Below are 21047 nucleotides of genomic sequence, written 5' to 3'. Positions count from 1 at the left end.
ACCGGACGGACCACCCGGCATCGGACCACTAGGCACCGGACACGACAAAGGCAAACCAAGCCCAGTCGACCCTGCAAAGTCCTCCTCACTAACATCTGGGGACTTGTGCCAAAATTGGGAGAGCTGTCCCACAGACGAGTCAAGCAACAGCCTGACATAGCCATACTCACAGAATCATATCTTTCAGCCAACATCTCAGACTCTTCCATCACCATCCCTGGGTATGTCCTGTCCCACCGGCAGGACAGACTGACCAGAGGTGGCGGCACAGTGATATACAGTCAGGAGGGAGTGGCCCTGGGAGTCCTCAACATTGACTCCGGACCCCATGAAATCTCATGGCATCAGGTCAAACATGGGCAAGGAAACCTCCTGCTGATTACCACCTACCGCCCTCCCTCAGCTGATGAATCAGTCCTCCTCCATGTTGAGGAAGCACTGAGGGTAGCAAGGGCACAGAATGTACTCTGGGTGGGGGACTTCAATGTCCATCACCAAGACTGGCTTGGTAGCACCACTACTGACCGAGCTGGTCGAGTCCTGAAGGACATAGCTGCCAGACTGGGTCTGTGGCTGGTAGTGAGCAAACCAACACGTGGGAAAAACTTACTTGACCTCGTCCTCACCAATCTACCTGTCGCAAATGCATCTGTCCATGACAGTATTGGTAAGAGTGACCACCGCACAGTCCTCGTGGAGACGAAGTCCCGTCTTCGCACTGAGGACACCATCCAATGTGTCATGTGTCTTGTGGCACTACCACCGTGCAAAATGGGATAGATTCAGAACAGATCTAGCAGCTCAAAAATGGGCATCCATGAGGCGCTGTGGGCCATCAGCAGCAGAATTGTATTCCAGCACAATCTGTAACCTCATGGCCCGGCATATTCCTCACTCTACCATTACCAACAAGCCAGGGGATCAACCCTGGTTCAATGAGGATTGTAGAAGAGCATGCCAGCAGCAGCACCAGGTGTACCAAAAAATGAGGTGCCAACCTGGCAAAGCTACAACTCAGGACTACATGCATGCCAAACAGCGGAAGCAACATGCTATTGACAGAGCTAAGCAATTCCACAACCAATGGATCAGATCAAAGCTCTGCAGTCCTGCCACATCCAGTCGTGAATGGTGGTGGACAATTAAACAACTAACGGGAGTAATGTAAAGAATCTTACAACACCAGGTTATAGTCCAACCTGGTGTTGTAAGATTCTTTACATTTGTCAACTCCAGTCCATCACCGGCATCTCCACATCATGGCAACTAACGGGAGGAGGAGGCTCTGTAAACATCCCCATCCTCAAAGTGAGTGCAAAAAACAATACTGAAGCGTTTGCAACCATCTTCAGCCAGAAGTGCCGAGTGGATGATCCATCTCGGCCTCCTCCCGATATCCCCACCATCACAGAAGCCAGTCTTCAGCCAATTCGATTCACTCCACGTGATATCAAGAAACGGCTGAGTGCATTGGATACAGCAAAGGCTATGGGCCCCAACAACATCCCGGCTGTAGTGCTGAAGACTTGTGCTCCAGAACTAGCTGCGCCTCTAGCCAAGACTGTTCCAGTACAGCTGCAACACTGGCATCTACCCGACAATGTGGAAAATTGCCCAGGTATGTCCTGTCTACAAAAAGCAGGACAAATACAATCCGGCCAATTACCGCCACATCAGTCCACTCTCAATCATCAGCAAAGTGATGGAAGGTGTCGTCGACAGTGCTATCAAGTGGCACTTACTCACCAATAACCTGCTCACCGATGCTCAGTTTGGGTTCCGCCAGGACCACTCGGCTCCAGACCTCATTACAGCCTTGGTTCAAACATGGACAAAAGAGCTGAATTCCAGAGGTGAGGTGAGAGTGACTGCCCTTGATATCAAGGCAGCATTTGACCGAGTGTGGCATCAAGGAGCCCGAGTAAAACTGAAGTCAATGGGAATCAGGGGGAAAACTCTCCAGTAGCTAGAGTCATACCTAGCACAAAGGAAGATGGTAGTGGTTGTTGGAGGCCCATCATCTCAGCATTGCTGCAGGAGTTCCTCAGGGCAGTGTCCTCGGCCCAATCATCTTCAGCTGCTTCATCAATGACCTTCTCTCCATCATAAGGTCAGAAATGGGGATGTTCTCTGATGATTGCACTGTGTTCAGTTCCATTCGCAACCCCTCAAATAATGAAGCAGTCCAATCCCGCATGCAGCAAGACCTGGACAACATTCAGGCTTGGGCTCATAAGTGGCAAGTAACATTCGCGCCAGACAAGTGCCAGGCAATGACCATCTCCAACAAGAGAGAGTCCAACCACCTCCCCTTGACATTCAACGGCATTACCATCGCCAAATCCCCCACCATCAACATCCTGGGGGTCACCACTGACCAGAAAGTTAACTGGACCAGCCATATAAATACAGTGGCTACAAGAGCAGGTCTGAGGCTGGGTATTCTGCGGCAAGTGACTCACCTCCTGACTCCCCAAAGCCTTTCCACCATCTACAAGGCACAAGTCAGGAGTGTGATGGAATACTCTCCACTTGCCTGGATGAGTGCAGCTCCAACAACATTCAAGAAGCTCGACACCATCCAGGACAAAGTAGCTCGCTTGATTGGCACCCCATCCACCACCCTAAACTTTCACTCCCTTCACCACCGGCGCACAGTGGCTGCAGTGTGTACCATCCACAGGATGCACTGCAGCAACTCGCCAAGGCTTCTTCGACAGCACCTCCCAAACCCGTGACCTCTACCATCTAGAAGGACGAGAGCAGCAGGCACATGGGAACAACACCACCTGCACGTTCCCCTCCAAGTCACACACCATCCCGACTTGGAAATATATCGGCCGTTCCTTCATCGTCGCTGGGTCAAAATCCTGGAACTCCCTTCCTAACAGCACTGTGGGAGAACCTTCACCACACGGACTGCAGCGGTTCAAGAAGGCGGCTCACCACCACCTTCTCAAGGGCAATTAGGGATGGGCAATAAATGCCAGCATCGCCAGCGACGCCCACATCCCATGAACGAATATAAAAAAAAACTTCTGTAAAATCTGATAATATGCAAATTGTTCACTGTAGTATTCAGGGTCATAAGCTGCAGGATGCAAGCTCTCTTACCTGTACACAATCTTGTTATCATGAAGAAACTGCAGTCCAAGAACAACACACGCAGAGTAGAACCTGCAGAAAACAATAATCAAAATGAATGTTCATGCTGTTTTTGATTCCAGTCCCCTTCCAGTATCCAACATGAAGTATGTGGAAAGGCTGCCTACTCACCAGCCCTTCCAATACAACCAGAGAACCAATCTCGAGAGGGCTTTAACCTCTCATTTTTCATTTCTCCTGCCATCATGAAAGAAAAGCGTCCAGATTCCTCTCTATTTCCCCCAATGTGTTGGATTAGATTGGGTGTTTGCTGCACAGGGAATCTCCATGCAGTGACGCCCCTATGAATTAACAAGGCCATGCTAGATTTAGTAATGAGTAATGAGATGCCCTTAGTTAATAATCTCAGAAAATGCTGGAAATACTCAGCAAGTCAGGCAGCATCTGAGGAGAAAGAAGCAGAGTTAACGTTTCAGGTCAATGACCTTTCGTCAGAACTGGAAGTAGTTAGGAAATATTTCTTCACACTGTGCAGAGTTCTGGTCTCCATATTACAAAAGCATACAGAGGCACTGAAGAAGGGGCAAAAAAGATTTACAAAGATGATACCAGAACTGAGAGGTTATAACTATGATGAAAGACTGAACAGGCTGGGGCTCTTTTCTCCAGAAAAGAAAAGGCTGAGGGGTGACCTAATAGAGGCCTTTAAAATTATGGAAGGGTTCGATACGGTTGACGTAAAGAAGATGTTTCCACTTGTGGGGGAGACCAGAGCTAGGGGCCATAAATATAAGATAGTCTCCAATAAATCCAGTTAAGGAATTCAGGAGAAACTTCTTTACTCAGAGAGTGGTTAGAATGGGGAACTCGCTACCACAAAGAGTAGTTGAGGCGAAGAGCATAAATGCATCATCCTAGTATCATAGTAGGTACATCACAGGAGGAGGCCATTCTGCCCATCATGCCTGTGCTGGCTTTTCAAAAGGGCTATCTAATTAGTCCCATTCCCCTGCTCTTTCCCCATAGTCCTGTAAATTTTTTCCCTTCAAATATTTATCCAATTCCCTTTTGAAAGTTACCACTGAATCTGCTTCCCTTTCAATTATGGGGAAGCGAGATAAACATGAGGGAGAAAGGAATACAAGGTTATGTTTTTTAATAAAGGAGAGAGAGGGAAACGAGGGAATTATTCTTTTTATTCGTTCATGGGATGTGGGCGTCGCTGGCGAGGCCGGCATTTATTGCCCATCCCTAATTGCCCTTGAGAAGGTGGTGGTGAGCTGCCTTCTTGAACCGCTGCAGTCCGTGTGGTGAAGGTTCTCCCATAGTGCTGTTAGGAAGGGAGTTCCAGGATTTTGACCCAGCGACGATGAAGGAACGGCAATATATTTCCAAGTCGGGATGGTGTGTGACTTGCAGGTGGTGTTGTTCGCATGTGCCTGCTGCTCTTGTCCTTCTAGGTGGTAGAGGTCGTGGGTTTGGGAGGTGCTGTCGAAGAAGCCTTGGCGAGTTGCTGCAGTGCGTCCTGTGGATGGTACACACTGAAGCCACTGTGCGTCAGTGAATGTTTAGGGTGGTGGATGGGGTGCCAATCAAGCGAGCTGCTTTGTCCTGGATGGTGTCGAGCTTCTTCAGTGTTGTTGGAGCTGCACTCATCCAGGCAAGTGGAGAGTATTCCATCACACTCCTGACTTGTGCCTTGTAGATGGTGGAAAGGCTTTGGGGAGTCAGGAGGTGAGTCACTCGCTGCAGAATACCCAGCCTCTGACCTACTCTTGTAGCCACAGTATTTATATGGCTGGTCCAGTTTAGTTTCTGGTCAATGGTGACCCCCAGGATGTTGATGGTGGGGGATTCGGCAATGGTAATGGCGTTGAATGTCAAGGGGAGGTGGTTGGACTCTCGCTGGTTGGAGATGGCCATTGTCTGTCATTTTCCAGGCGCGAATGTTACTTGCCATTATGAGCCCAAGCCTGAATGTTGTTCAGGTCTTGCTGCATGCGGGCTCAGACTGCTTCATTATTTGAGGGGTTGCGAATGGAACTGAACACTGTGCAATCATCAGCGAACATCCCCATTTCTGACCTTATGATGGAGGGAAGGTCATTGATGAAGCGGCTGAAGATGGTTGGGCCTCGGACACTGCCCTGAGGAACTCCTGCAGCAATGCCCTGGGGCTGAGATGATTGGCCTCCAACAACCACTACCATCTTCCTGTGTGCTAGGTATGACCCCAGCCACTGGAGAGTTTTCCCCGATTCCCATTGACTTCAATTTTACTCGGGCTCCTTGGTGCCACACTCGGTCAAATGCTGCCTTAATGTAAATAAAAACTAGAAGGCGTAAGGCGATTAACCCAGCATCAAAGCTGAAGGTCAGGCTAGGGTGTGTGGCCCAACTAAGAGGTCTATATACAAATGCACAGAGTATAAGGAATAAATTAAATGAACTACAGGTTCAAATTCAAATTGGAGGGTATGACATGATAGCCATTACGGAGAGTTGGCTGCGGGATGGTCAGGATTAGGAACTAAATATACCGGGTTATAAGGTCTACAGGAGAGAGAGGGAAAATGGAAGAGGGGGAGGAGTAGCCTTAATGATTAGAGATGAAATCACTTCAATGATAAAGGGGGATATAACGAGAGGTAAGCAGCCAACAGAGACCTTATGGGTTGAATTGAGAAATAGGAGAGGATCTAAGACTATCGTGGGAGTTGTATATCGGAGCCCTGGCAGCAGCTCTGAAGTGCTAGATTGTATAAATGCAGAGATTAGACAAGCGTGTAAGAAAGGCATAGTGGTCTTAATGGGGGACTTTAACCTTCACATAGATTGGGAAAAGCAGACGAGCAACTGTCAGAAAGGTAGTGAATTTCTTGAGTGTGTCCGGGATAGTTTTCTGCAGCAGTATGTCCTAGAGGCAACAAGGGGGCAAGCCACACTAGAATTAGTAATGAGTAATGAACCAGATTTAGTTAACGGCTTAACTGTGTGTGAACATCTATCCAATAGTGATCATAACGTGATCGAGTTCAATGTAGTGTTTGAAAGGGAAAAAAGTGAATCAGCTGCTAAGATTCCAGACTTGGGCAAGGCTGACTTCAATGGGATGAGACAGAGACTGCCCACAGTAAACTGGACGAATCTGTTAATGGGTAAAACGACTGATGATCAGTGGGAAATGTTTAAAGAAACATTTAACGTGATACAGAATCGGTTTATACCCCTGAGGGGCAAGAACTCGACTTGCCAAAAAAAACAGCCATGGACAACTAAAGAGGTAAGGGACAGTATAAGACATAAGAAAAGGGCATACAAAAAGGCAAAAAATGGCACAGATCCTGGCGAATGGGAAAGATACAAAGATCAACAAAGGGTCACAAAACAGATAGTAAGGGCTACAAAAAGAGAGTATGAAAAGAAACTCGCAAGGGATATCAAAACCAATACGAAGAACTTTTATAGTTATATTAGGAAAAAGAGGGTGGTCAGGAGCAGTGTTGGCCCCTTAAAAACTGAAAGTGGGGATATTGTCATTAACAATGGGGAAATGGCGGACATGTTGAAGAAGAGGATAGCATGCCGGAAATCCCAAGAAAACTAATATTGAATTGGGGACAGGGACTCGATAAAATTAACATAAGTAAAGCAACAGTAATGAAGAAAATAATAGCACTAAAGAGTGACAAATCCCCAGGACCAGATGGTTTCCATCCCAGGGTTTTAAAGGAAGTAGGTGAGCACATTGCGGATGCCCTAACTATAATCTTTCAAAGTTCTCTGGATTCAGGAACTGTCCCTCTCGATTGGAAAATTGCACATGTCACTCCGCTTTTTAAGAAAGGAGAGAGAGGGAAACCAGGGAATTATAGACCAGTTAGCCTAACATCTGTTGTGGGGAAAATGCTGGAGTCTATAATTAAGGATCGGGTGACTGAACACCTCGAGAATTTTCAGTTCATCAGAGAGAGCCGAGAGCCAGCATGGATTTGTGAAAGGTAGGTCGTGCCTGACAAACCTGATTGAATTTTTTGAAGAGGTGACTAAAGTAGTGGACAGGGGAATGTCAATGGATGTTATTTATATGGACTTCCAGAAGGCATTTGATAAGGTCCCACATAAGAGACTGTTAGCAAAGATAGAAGCCCATGGAATTGACGGAAAAGTACGGACTTGGTTAGGAAGTTGGCTGAGCGAAAGGCGACAGAGAGTAGGGATAATGGGAAGGTATTCACATTGGCAGGATGTGACTAGTGGAGTCCCGCAGGGATCTGTCTTGGGGCCTCAATTATTCACAATATTTATTAACGACTTAGATGAAGGCATAGAAAGTCTCATATCTAAGTTTGCCGATGACACAAAGATTGGTGGCATTGTAAGCAGTGTAGATGAAAACATAAAATTACAAAGCGATATTGATAGATTAGGTGAATGGGCAAAACTGTGGCAAATGGAATTCAATGTCGACAAATGTGAGGTTATCCACTTTGGATCAAAAAAGGATACAACAGGGTACTTTCTAAATGGTAAAAAGTTCAAAACAGTGGATGTCCAAAGGGACTTAGGGGTTCAGGTACATAGATCATTGAAGTGTCATGAACAGGTGCAGAAAATAATAAAGAAGGCTAATGGAATGCTGGCCTTAAGATCTCGAGGACTGGAGTACAAGGGGGCAGAAGTTATGCTGCAGCTATACAAAACCCTGGTTAGACCGCACCTGGAGTACTGTGAGCAGTTCTGGGCACTGCACCTTCGGAAGGACATAGTGGCCTTGGAGGGAGTGCAGCGTAGGTTTACTAGAATGATACCCGGACTTCAAGGGTTAAGTTACGAGGAGAGATTACACAAATTGGGGTTGTATTCTCTCGAGTTTAAAAGGTTAAGGGGTGATCTGATCGAAGTTTATAAGATATTAAGGGGAATGGATAGGGTGGATAGAGAGAAACTATTTCCGCTGGTTGGGAATTCTAGGAGTAGGGGGCACAGTCTAAAAATTAGAGCCAGACCTTTCAGGAGTGAGATTAGAAAACATTTCTACACACAAAGGGTGGTAGAAGTTTGGAACTCTCTTCCGCAAACGGCAATTCATACGAACTCAATTGCTAAATTTAAATCTGAGATCGACAGCTTTTTGGCAATCAAAGGTATTAAGGGATATGGGCCAAAGGCAGGTATATGGAGTTAGATCACAGATCAGCCATGATCTTATCAAACGGCGGAGCAGGCACGAGGGGCTGAATGGCCTACTCCTGTTCCTGTATTCCTACGTTCCCCCAGGTTTCCATTCTCTGTTTGCTCAGCCTGTTCACACTAAGTACAGATTCACACCAGTCTAAGTTGACACGAAGTGCAGCTTCACACCAGTCCAAGTTCACACCAAGTGCAGCTTCACACCAGTCTAAGTTCGCATTAAGTGGGTACAGTAGCATAGTGGTTATGTTATTGGACTCATAATCCAGAGGCCTGGACTAATAATCCGGAGTCATGAGTTCAAATCCCGCCACGGCAGCTGGGGAATTTAAATTCAATTAATTAAATAAAAAAATCTGGAATTAAAATACTAGTATCAGTAGTGGTGGCCATGATTGTCGTAAAAACCCAACTGGTTCACTAATGCCCTTTAGGGAAGGAAACCTGCCGTCCTTACCCGGTCTGGCCCATATGTGACTCCAGACCCACAGCAATGTGGTTGATTCTGAAATGGCCTACCAAGCCACTCAGTTGTAAAATTTCGCTGAAGAAAGTCACAATAAGAATAAAACCGGACGGACCACTCGGCACCAGACACGACAACGGCAAACCAAGCCCAGTCGACCCTGAAAAGTCCTCCTCACTAACATCTGGGGACTTGTGCCAAAATTGGGAGAGCTGTCCGACAAACTGGTCAAGCAACAGCCTGACATAGCCATACTCACAGAATCATACCTTTCAGCCAACATCCCAGACTCTTCCATCACCATCCCTGGGTATGTCCTGTCCCAATGGTAGGACAGACCTGCCAGAGGTGGCGGTACAGTGATATACAGTCAGGAGGGAGTGGCCCTGGGAGTCCTCAACATTGACTCTGGAACCCATGAAATCTCATGGCATCAGGTCAAACATGGGCAAGAAAACCTAGCTCAGCAGATGAATCAGTCGTCCACCATGTTGAGCACCACTTGGAGGAAGCACTGAGGGTAGCAAGGGCACAAAATGTACTCTGGGTGGGGGATTTCAATGTCCATCACCAAGAGTGGCTCGGTAGCACCACTGCCGGCCGAGTCCTGAAGGACATAGCTGCCAGACTGGGCCTGCGGCAGGTGGTGAGCGAACCAATACGAGGGAAAAACTTACTTGACCTCGTCCTCACCAATCTACCTGTCGCAAATGCATCTGTCAATGACAGTATTGGTAGGAGTGACACACCGCACAGTCCTCGTGGAGATGAAGTCCCGTCTTCGCACTGAGGACACCATCCAACGTGTTGTGTGGCACTACCACCGTGCTAAATGGGATAGATTCAGAACAGATCTAGCAGCTCAACACTGGGCATCCATGAGGCGCTGTGAATCAGCAGCAGAATTGTATTCCAGCACAATCTGTAACCTTTTGGCCCGGCATATTCCTCACTCTACCATTACCAACAAGCCAGGGGATCAACCCTGGTTCAATGAGGAGTGTGGAAGAGCATGCCAGGAGCAGCACCAGGCGTACCTAAAAATGAGGTGCCAACCTGGTGAAGCTACAACTCATGACTACATGCATGCTAAACAGCGGAAGCAACATGCTATAGACAGAGCTAAGCGATTCCACAACCAACGGATCACATTAAAGCTCTGCAGTCCTGCCACATCCAGTCGTGAATGGTGGTGGACAATTAAACAACAAACGGGAGGAGGAGGCTCTGCAAACATCCCCATCCTCAATGATGGCGGAGTCCAGCACGTGAGTGCAAAAGACAAGGCTGAAGCGTTTGCAACCATCTTCAGCCAGAAGTGTTGAGTGGATGATCCATCTCGGCCTCCTCCCAATATCCCCACCATCACAGAAGCCAGTCTTCAGCCAATTCGATTCACTCCACGTGATATCAAGAAACGGCTGAGTGCACTGGATACAGCAAAGGCTATGGGCCCTGACAACATCCCGGCTGTAGTGCTGAAGACTTGTGCTCCAAAACTAGCTGCGCCTCCAGCCAAGCTGTTCCAGTACAGCTACAACACTGGCATCTACCCGACAATGTGGAAAATTGACCAGGTATGTCCTGTCCACAAAAAGCAGGACAAATCCAATCCAGCCAATTACCGCCCCATCAGTCCACTCTCAATCATCAGCAAAGTGATGGAAGGTGTTGTCGACAGTGCTATCAAGCGGCACTTACTCACCAATAACCTGCTCACCGATGCCCAGTTTGGGTTCCGCCAGGACCACTCGGCTCCAGACCTCATTACAGCCTTGGTCCAAACATGGACAAAAGAGCTGAATTCCAGAGGTGAGGTGAGAGTGGCTGCCCTTGACATCAAGGCAGCATTTGACCGAGTGTGGTACCAAGGAGCCCTCATAAAATTGAAGTCAATGGGAATCAGGGGAAAACTCTCCAGTGGCTGGAGTCATACCTAGAACAAAGAAAGATGGTAGTGGTTGTTGGAGGCCAATCATCTCAGCCCCAGGGCATTGCTGCAGGAGTTCTTCAGGGCAGTGTCCTCGGTCCAACCATCTTCAGCTGCTTCAGCAATGACCTTCCCTCCATCATAAGGTCAGAAATGGACATGTTCGCTGATGATTGCACAGTGTTCAGTTTCATTCGCAACCCCTCAAATAATGAAGCAGGCCGAGCCCGCATGCAGCAAGACCTGGACAACATCCAGGCTTGGGCTCATGAGTGGCAAGTAACATTCGCACCAGACAAGTGCCAGGCAATGACCATCTCCAACAAGAGAGTGTCTAACCACCTCCCCTTGACATTCAACGGCATTACCATCGCTGAATCCCCCACCATCAACATCCTGGGGGTCACCATTGACCAGAAACTTAACTGGACCAGCCATATAAATACTGTGGCTACAAGTGCAGGATGGAAGCTGGGTATTCTGCGGCGGTTAATCCCGGGGATGAGGGGGCGGACATATGAGGAGAGGTTGAGTAGATTGGGACTCTACTCATTGGAGTTCAGAAGAATGAGGGGCGATCTTATTGAAACATATAAGATTGTGAAGGGGCTTGATCGGGTGGATGCGGTCAGGATGTTCCCAAGGATGGGTGAAACTAGAACTCGGGGGCATAATCTTAGAATAAGGGGCTGCTCTTTCAAAACTGAGATGAGGAGAAACTTCTTCACTCAGAGGGTGGTGGGTCTGTGGAATTTGTTGCCCCTGGAAGCTGTGGAAGCTACATCATTAAATAAATTTAAAACAGAAATAGACAGTTTCCTCGAAGTAAAGGGAATTATGGGTTATGGGGAGCGGGCAGGAAATTGGACATGAATTTAGATTTGAGGTTAGGATCAGATCAGCCATGATCTTATTGAATGGCGGAGCAGGCTCGAGGGGCCGATTGGCCTACTCCTGCTCCTACTTCTTATGTTCTTATGTTCTAAGTGACTCACCTCTTGACTCCCCAAAGCCTTTCCACCATCTGCAAGGCACAAGTCAGGAGTGTGATGGAATACTCTCCACTTGCTTGGATGAGTGCAGCTCCAACAACATTCAAGAAGCTCGACACCATCCAGGACAAAGCAGCCAGCTTGATTGGCACCCCATCCACCACCCTAAACATTCACTCCCTTCATCACCGGCGCACAGTGGCTGCAGTGTGTACCATCCACAGGATGCATTGCAGCAACTCGCCAAGGCTTCTTCGACAGCACCTCCCAAACCCGCGACCTCTACCATCTAGAAGGACAAGAGCAGCAGGCACATGGGAATACCACCTGCGCGTTCCCCTCCAAATCACACACCATCCCGACTTAGAAATATATCGCCGTTCCTTCATCATCGCTGGGTCAAAATCCTGGAACTCCCTTCCTAACAGCACTGTGTAAGAACCTTCATCGCACGGACTGCAGCGGTTCAAGAAGGCGGCTCACCACCACCTTCTCAAGGGCAATTAGGGATGGGCAATAAATGCTGGCCTCGCCAGCGACGCCCACATCCCATGAATGAAAAAAAAACCACCAGTCGAAGTTCACAAGTGCAGCTTCGCACCAGTCTAAGTTCTGATTAAGTGCACTCGAATGCAAGACTTGAGCTTAAGAAAGGTAATTTATACCAATTATTGAAGGATTTTTAAAAAAATAAACCAAGCGTGTTATCTTGGCTCCATGGCAGTGGTTAATTAACATACTTTGTTTACAACACGTGTTTCGTGGATATCGGTAATGGGGTTGGTATTATTCAGAGGTTTATTGCCTCTGAATATTGTATATTAATATTGTATATTAACATGTCAGTTCCAGGAAAATGGGAAGATCAAAGGCAGATCACAGTTATCAAACATCACGTGCACCTGTAAAATGGTTGTGAACTGGAAAGAAAGCAAGAGGTCAAACAGCAATCTAAGCAAAGCATGTTTAAGTCAGGTATTTTAAACCCTCGGTTTGGAGATATATCTGCTCGCACTGAATGTTCCTGACCAGCAGCTGATTTAGGCAGCAAGACCCTCTCAGGATTCACTGTGGGATGCCTGGATCAAAGAACTGCCTCGTTAATAGTCAGAAAGGAAGGAATAAATCAGCAGCTCCAATCTACACCACTGTTATTCACTAACTGTGTGTGACGGGTCACCCGGCTAACTCCCATGAATGCAGCAACCCTGAGTCTGTGGGCACAATGGGTGAGCTTCAATTTCAATCATGTTATTACAGTGGTCAAGTGAAGGTCTGGAACTTCGCCAAAGAAGCAAAATAAAACTAAGGATCAATAGTTCTATTGATCTTTGTTTTAATTGGGCCCTTTCATTTGTTGTATGGAAGCTGGGATAACTCAAACAGCATTCCCTCACTTTCGTTTCCGACTGAGCACAAAAGGGAGAGGGAACAGCACTGAATCCCATTCTCCAGTCCAGCAGAGTGCAAACCAAGGCCCAGAGGCACATGGGGCACCTAGTCTGCTGACAGCCAGAGATGAAGGGGAGGTGGGCTGCAAATGGCCCAAGATGGATTGTGAGAGCAGTTGTTACAAATTGATTTCTTAGTACTGAATGCTCTTTCCAGCTTTGGAACTAGTGTTGACAATCCTCCAAGATTGTCCTGGAGTCTCCAGCATTCAAAGATTAATCTCCTGGTCACTACTGTGAATAACCCAGGAGAAAAATCATACGGGTGTCATAAAGTGTGTTTTTTTCCATTTCCTTTGAATAATTTTATTAGTTATAAAAATATTGGAAATGGGACAAAAGGCTGTTTGACCAGGGGAGGGGGGGCGATTGAAGGCCGGAGGTCATGTGATGAAACCGCCAGGAATACGTCCAACCAGCGATGGCAATCCAATTTGGAACAAATATTGTTGTCCCAAGTAACACAAATCATGTAACAGCATGCTCCAGAATGTTCTACAGCCAGTTTACCCCGGATACAAGAACAAACTACTCCATTACCAGCAAATTGTTCCAGCAATCAAAAGGTCATTGTCTGATATGACATCCATTTAGTTGTGCTATTTACGGGGAAATATAGAACCTTCACACACTATTCAGTCCTTCTTGCCTGCTCTGAATTTAGGTCCCTCCCAAAAGTTGATTTTCCTGCTTTTTCCACATTACCATTTATATTCTTGTTCAACTAATTAATCATTACATTTTTAAATCCTTTTATGTAAGATGACTCCAGCATCAAACACCGCTTCTGGCAAACCGTTCCACAATCCCAGAGCTCTTTCCAGGAGCAAGTTTCTTCTAATTTCCCCCATACTGTATCTGGTGCTTATTTTCAGATCAGGGCCTCTTATCTTTTATTTATTCATTCATGGGGTGTGGGCGTCGCTGGCGAGGCCGGCATTTATTGCCCATCCCTAATTGCCCTTGAGAAGGTGGTGGTGAGCCGCCTTCTTGAACCGCTACAGTCCGTGTGGTGACGGTTCTCCCACAGTGCTGTTAGGAAGGGAGTTCCAGGATTTTGACCCAGCGACGATGAAGGAACGGCGATATATTTCCAAGTCGGGATGGTGTGTGACTTGGAAGGGAACGTGCAGGTGGTGTTGTTCCCATGTGCCTGCTGCTCTTGTCCTTCTAGATGGTAGAGGTCGCGGGTTTGGGAGGTGCTGTTGAAGAAGCCTTGGCGAGTTGCTGCATTGCATCCTGTGGATGGTACACACTGCAGCCACTGTGCGCCGGTGATGAAGGGAGTGAATATTTAGGGTGGTGGATGGGGTGCCAATCAAGCGGGCTGCTTTGTCCTGGATGGTGTCGAGCTTCTTGAGTGTTGTTGGAGCTGCACTCATCCAGGCAAGTGGAGAGTATTCCAACACATTCCTGACTTGTGCCTTGTAGATGGCGGAAAGGCTTTGGGGAGTCAAGAGGTGAGTCACTCTCCGCAGAATACCCAGCCTCTGACCTGCTCTTGTAGCCACAGTATTTATATGGCTGGTCCAGTTCAGTTTCTGGTCAATGGTGACCCCCAGGATGTCGATGGTGGGGTATTCGGCGATGGTAATGCCTTTGAATGTCATGGGGAGGTGGTTGGACTCTCTCTTGTTGGAGATGGTCATTGCCTGGCACTTGTCTGGCGAGAATGTTACTTGCCACTTATGAGCCCAAGCCTGGATGTTGTCCAGGTCTTGCTGCATGCGGGCTCGGCTGCTTCATTATTTGACGGGTTGCGAATGGAACTGAACACTGTGCAATCATCAGCGAACGTCCCCATTTCTGATCTTATGATGGAGGGACGGTCATTGATGAAGCAGCTGAAGATGGTTGGGCCCAGGACACTGCCCTGAGGAACTCCTGCAGCAATGCCCTGGGGCTGAGATGATTGGCCTCCGACAACCACTACCATCCTCCTTTGTGCTCGGTATGACTCCAGCCATTGGAGAGTTTTCCCCCCGATTCCCATTGACTTCAATTTTACTAGGGCTCCTTGGTGCCACACTCGGTCAAATGCTGCCTTGATGTCAAAGGCAGTCACTCTCACCTCACCTCTGGAATTCAGCTCTTTTGTCCATGTTTGAACCAAGGCTGTAATGAGGTCTGGAGCCGAGTGGTCCTGGCGGAACCCAAACTGAGCATTGGTGAGTAAGTGCCGCTTGATAGCACTGTCGACGACACCTTCCATCACTTTGCTGATGATTGAGAGTAGATTGATGGGGCGGCAATTGGCTGGATTGGATTTGTACTGCTTTTTATGGACAATTTTCCACATTGTCGGGTAGATGCCAGTGTTGTAACTGTACTGGAACAGCTTGGCTAGAGCTGCAGCTAGTTCTGGAGCACAAGTCTTCAGCACTACAGCTGTGATGTTGTCGGGGCCCATAGCCTTTGCTGTATCCAGTGCACTCAGTCGTTTCTTGATATCACGTGGAGTGAATCGAATTGGCTGAAGACTGGCTTCTGTGATGGTGGGGATATCGGGAGGAGGCCGAGATGGATCATCCACTCGACACGTCTGGCTGAAGATGGTTGCAAACGCTTCAGCCTTGTCTTTGACACTCACGTGCTGGGCTCCGCCATCATTGAGGATGGGAATGTTTGCAAAGCCTCCACCTCCTGTTATTTGTTTAATTGTCTGCCACCATTCACGACTGGATGTGGCAGGACTGCAGAGCTTTGATCTGATCCGTTGGTTGTGGAATCGCTTAGCTCTGTCTATAGCATGTTGCTTCCGCTGTTTAGCATGCATGTAGTCCTGAGTTGCAGCTTCACCAGGTTGGCACCTCATTTTTAGGTACGCCTGGTGCTGCTCCTGGCATGCTCTTCGACACTCCTCATTGAACCAGGGTTGATCCCCTGGCTTGTTGGTAATGGTAGAGTGAGGAATATGCCGGGCCATGAGGTTACAGATTGTGCTGGAATACAATTCTGCTGCTGCTGATGGCCCACAGTGCCTCATGGATGCCCAGTTTTGAGCTGCTGGATCTGTTCTGAATCTATCCCATTTAGCACGGTGGTAGTGCCACACAACACGTTGGATGGTGTCCTCAGTGCTAAGACAGGGCTTCGTCTCCACGAGGACTGTGCGGTGGTCACTCTTACCAATACGGTCATGGACAGATGCATTTGCGACAGGTAGATTGGTGAGAACGAGGTCAAGTAAGTTTTTCCCTCGTGTTGGTTCGCTCACCACCTGCCGCAGGCCCAGTCTGGCAGCTATGTCCTTCAGGACTCGGCCAGCTCGGTCAGTAGTGGTGCTACTGAGCCACTCTTGGTGATGGACATTGAAATCCCCCACCCGGAGTACATTCTGTGCCCTTGCTACCCTCAGTGCTTCCTCAACATGGAGGAGGACTGATTCATCAGCTGAGGGAGGGCGGTAGGTGGTAATCAGCAGGAGGTTTCCTTGCCCATCTTTGACCTGATGCCATGAGATTTCATGGGGTGCAGAGTCAATGTTGAGGACACTCAGAGCCACTCCCTCCTGATGGTATATCACTGTACAGCCACCTCTTATTTTATCCATCAGTGCAAGTTATTTATCTACATTTAACGCTATTACTTTTATCATTTTGAACACCTGTGTCAATTCCCCCATCAATTTGCACAGTTCAACAGAGTGTTGCCCTGGCTGCTCTTGCCTCTCCCATTAACTCAGACCCTACGTCCCTGGGATTATCCTCGTCAATCTGCACTCCACTTTCTACTATATCCCTCCTATCGTGAGAAGCCCAAGATTGCAGTAGTGTTCCAGATGTCGAGTTATCACGATCTCTTTGATTTTGTATTCAATCCATCTCAATATCGACCTCAAAACCCCATTTATCCTAGAATTTTACAGCAAGGATGCCATTCGGCCCATCATTTCTGTGCCAGCTCTGACAGAGCTATCCAATTAGTCCCACTCCCCTGCTCTTTCACCATAGCCCTGCAATTTTCTCCTCCAAGTATTTATCCAATTCCCTTTTGAAAGTTACTATTGAATCTGCTTCCACCGCCCTTTCAGGCAGCGCATTCCAGATCATAACAACTCACTGCGTAAAAAAATGTTTCCTCATTTCGCCTCTGGCTCTTTTGCCAGTTACCTTAAATCTGTGTCCTCTGATTACCGACCCTTCAGCCAGTGGGAACAATTTCTCCTTATTTACTCTATCAAAACCGTTCATGATTTTGAACGCCTCTATTAAATCTCCCCTTAACCTTCTCTGCTCTTGAGAACAATCCCAGCTTCTCCAATCTCTGCACATAACTGAAGTCCCTCATCCCTGGTACCATTCTAGTACATTGAATGCAGGAGTTGGGATGTCTTGTTGAAGTTGTACAGGGCATTGGTGAGGCCACACTTGGAGTACTGTGTACAGTTCTGGTCACCCTATTATAGAAAGGATATTATTAAACTAGAAAGAGTGCAGAAAAGATTTACTAGGATGCTACCGGGACTTGATGGTTTGACTTACAGGGAGAGGTTAGACAGACTGGGACTTTATTCCCTGGAGAGTAGGAGGTTAAGGGGTGATCTTATAGAAGTCTATAAAATAATGAGGGGCATAGATAAGGTCGATAGTCAAAATCTTTTCCCAAAGGTAGGGGAGTCTATAACGAGGGGGCACAGATTTAAGGTGAGAGGGGAGAGATACAAAAGGATCCAGAGGGGCAATTTTTTCACTCAAAGGGTGGTGAGTGTCTGGAACGAGCTGCCAGAGGCAGTAGTAGAGGCGGGTACAATTTTGTCTTTTAAAAAGTATTTGGACAGTTACATGGGGAAGATGGGTATCGAGGGATATGGGCCAAGTGCAGGCAATTGGGACTAGCTTAGTGGTATAAACTGGGCGACATGGACATGTTGGGCCGAAGGGCCTGTTTCCATGTTGTAACTTCTATGATTCTATGATTCTAAATCTCCCCTGCACCCTCTCTAAGGCTTTGACATCCTTCCTAAAATGTGGTGCCCAGAATTGAACACAATACTCCAGCTGAGTCCTAACCAATGATTTATAAAGGTTCAGCATAACTTCCTTGCTTTTGTACTCTAAGCCTCTATTTATTAAGCTGAAGATCCCATTTGCTTTTTTTTTTTTAAAAACAGCCATAGCAACTTGTCTTGCCACCTTCAAAGATTTCTGCATGGGAACCCCTCGGGTCTGTTCCTGCACTCCCCCTTTAAAACTGTACCATTTAGTTTATATTGCCTCTCCTCATTCATCTGACCAAAATGCATCACTTCACACTTCTCTGCATTAAATTTCATCTGCCATGTGCTCATTTTACCAGTCTCTCTGTCCTTCTGAAGTCTGCTACTATCCTCCTCACTGTTTACTATTTTTCTGAGTTACGTGTCATCTGCAAACTTTGAAATTATGCCCTTTATACCCAATGTTACAAACTGGATAGCCAGGTGGCGAGGGATAGAATACTAGAGCCTAGTCTTCAGTTACTTCCAAGCTTTTATTCAGAGCTCCACATTACATCCACACCACACCATAGACCAGCTCGCTTATAAATGGATACAAGAGAGTCCCCAATTAATACACACCACCTGAATACAATTAACTTTAATTGATAGAAATCACATGGATATAATTAACACCCAAGTCCAGGTCATTAATATATATCAAAAAGAGGAATGGGCCGAATACTGACCCCTGGGGGATATCACTATATACTTCCCTCCAGTCTGAAAATCAACCGTTCACCACTACTCTCTGCTATCTGTCCCTTAGCCAATTTCGTATCCACATTGCCACTGCCCCTTTAATCCTCTGTGCTTCAATTTTGCTCATGAGTCTATTATGTGGTACTTTATCAAACGCCTATTGAAAGTCCACATACACAACAAGTTGCTTTAGGGACAGAGTGACTGAGCATTTGAACAAATATGAGATGATCAGAGAGAGTTTTTTTTTATTATTCGTTCACGGGATGTGGGCGTCGCTGGCGAGGCCAGCATTTATTGCCCATCCCTAATTGCCCTCGAGAAGGTGGTGGTGAGCCGCCTTCTTGAACCGCTGCAGTCCGTGTGGTGACGGTTCTCCCACAGTGCTGTTAGGAAGGGAGTTCCAGGATTTTGACCCAGCGACGATGAAGGAACGGCGATATATTTCCAAGTCAGGATGGTGTGTGACTTGGAGGGGAACGTGCAGGTGGTGTTGTTCCCATGTGCCTGCTGCTCTTGTCCTTCTAGGTGGTAGAGGTCGCGGGTTTGGGAGGTGCTGTCGAAGAAGCCTTGGCGAGTTGCTGCAGTGCATCCTGTGGATGGTACACACTGCAGCCACAGTGCGCCAGTGGTGAAGGGAGTGAATGTTTAGGGTGATGGATGGGGTGCCAATCAAGCGGGCTGCTTTATCTTGGATGGTGTCGAGCTTCTTGAGTGTTGTTGGAGCTGCACTCATCCAGGCAAGTGGAGAGTATTCCATCACACTCCTGACTTGTGCCTTGTAGATGGTGGAAAGGCTTTGGGGAGTCAGGAGGTGAGTCACTCGCCGCAGAACACCCAGCCTCTGACCTGCTCTCGTAGCCACAGTATTTATATGGCTGGTCCAGTTCAGTTTCTGGTCAATGGTGACCCCCAGGATGTTGATGGTGGGGGATTCGGCGATGGTAATGCCGTTGAATGTCAAGGGGAGGTGGTTAGACTTTCTCTTGTTGGAGATGGTCATTGCCTGGCACTTATCTGGCGCGAATGTTACTTGCCACTTATCAGCCCAAGCCTGGATGTTGTCCAGGTCTTGCTGCATGCGGGCTCGGACTGCTTCATTATCTGAGGGGTTGTGAATGGAACTGAACACTGTGCAGTCATCAGCGAACATCCCCATTTCTGACCTTATGATGGAGTGAAGGTCATTGATGAAGCAGCTGAAGATGGTTGGGCCTAGGACACTGCCCTGAGGAACTCCTGCAGCAATGCCCTGGGGCTGAGATGATTGGCCTCCAACAACCACTACCATCTTCCTTTGTGCTCGGTATGACTCCAGCCACTGGAGAGTTTTCCCCCTGATTCCCATGGACTTCAATTTTACTAGGGCTCCTTGGTGCCACACTCGGTCAAATGCTGCCTTGATGTCAAGGGCAGTCACTCTCACCTCACCTCTGGAATTCAGCTCTTTTGTCCATGTTTGAACCAAGGCTGTAATGAGGTCTGGAGCCGAGTGGTCCTGGCGGAACCCAAACTGAGCATCGGTGAGCAGGTTATTGGTGAGTAAGTGCCGCTTGATAGCACTGTCGACGACACCTTCCATCACTTTGCTGATGATTGAGAGTAGACTGATGGGGCGGTAATTGGCCGGATTGGATTTGTCCTGCTTTTTGTGAGTATGAGAGGATTTGTGAAGGGTAAGTCATGTGTAATGAACCTAGTTGAATTATTTGAGGAGGTAACTAATGTGGTAGATAATGGCGTGTCTATGGGCTTTATTTATATGGATCTCCAGAAGGCATTCGACAAGGTTCCATATGAGAGACCATTAACAAAAATGAGTGCGCATGGAATTGGAGGCTTTGATAGGGAGGTCAGAGGAGGTAGGGGACAATGGGTATCATAGAACATTACAGCAAAGAGGGAGGCCATTCAGCCAGTCGTGCCTGTGCAGGCTCTTTGATATTTAGTCCCACTCCCCGTTTTTTTTTCCCCATAACCCTGTAAATTAGTCCTCTTCAAGTACATGTCCAATTGCCTTTTGAAAGTTCCTATGGAATCTGCTTCCACCACCCTTTCAGGCCGTGTGTTCCAGATCATTACAACCCTCAGTATGAAAACAGTTCTCCTCATTTCCACTCTCGTTCTTTTGCCAATTATTTTAAATCTGTGACCTCTGGTTACTGACCCACTTGCCAGAGGAAACAGTTTCTCCTTATTTACATAGAATGTGCAGCATAGAAACAGACGG

At 47.4% G+C, this 21047-nt stretch overlaps 1 protein-coding gene across 1 annotated transcript in view; it reads right to left on the bottom strand.

The window, feature by feature from the left end:
* The window catches only part of pkn1a (protein kinase N1a), a 324582-nt gene that overhangs the window by 53792 nt on the left and 249743 nt on the right, over positions 1 to 21047 (bottom strand). The window contains exon 17 of the mRNA XM_067973213.1: positions 3115 to 3177. Within this exon, the coding sequence (XP_067829314.1) occupies positions 3115 to 3177 (63 nt within the window). The remainder of the gene's footprint in view (positions 1 to 3114; positions 3178 to 21047) is intronic.

Source organism: Heptranchias perlo, chromosome 37 (assembly GCF_035084215.1).
Source record: "Heptranchias perlo isolate sHepPer1 chromosome 37, sHepPer1.hap1, whole genome shotgun sequence".
NCBI lineage: Eukaryota > Metazoa > Chordata > Chondrichthyes > Hexanchiformes > Hexanchidae > Heptranchias > Heptranchias perlo.
This window is presented reverse-complemented; position numbering and strand designations above follow the sequence as displayed.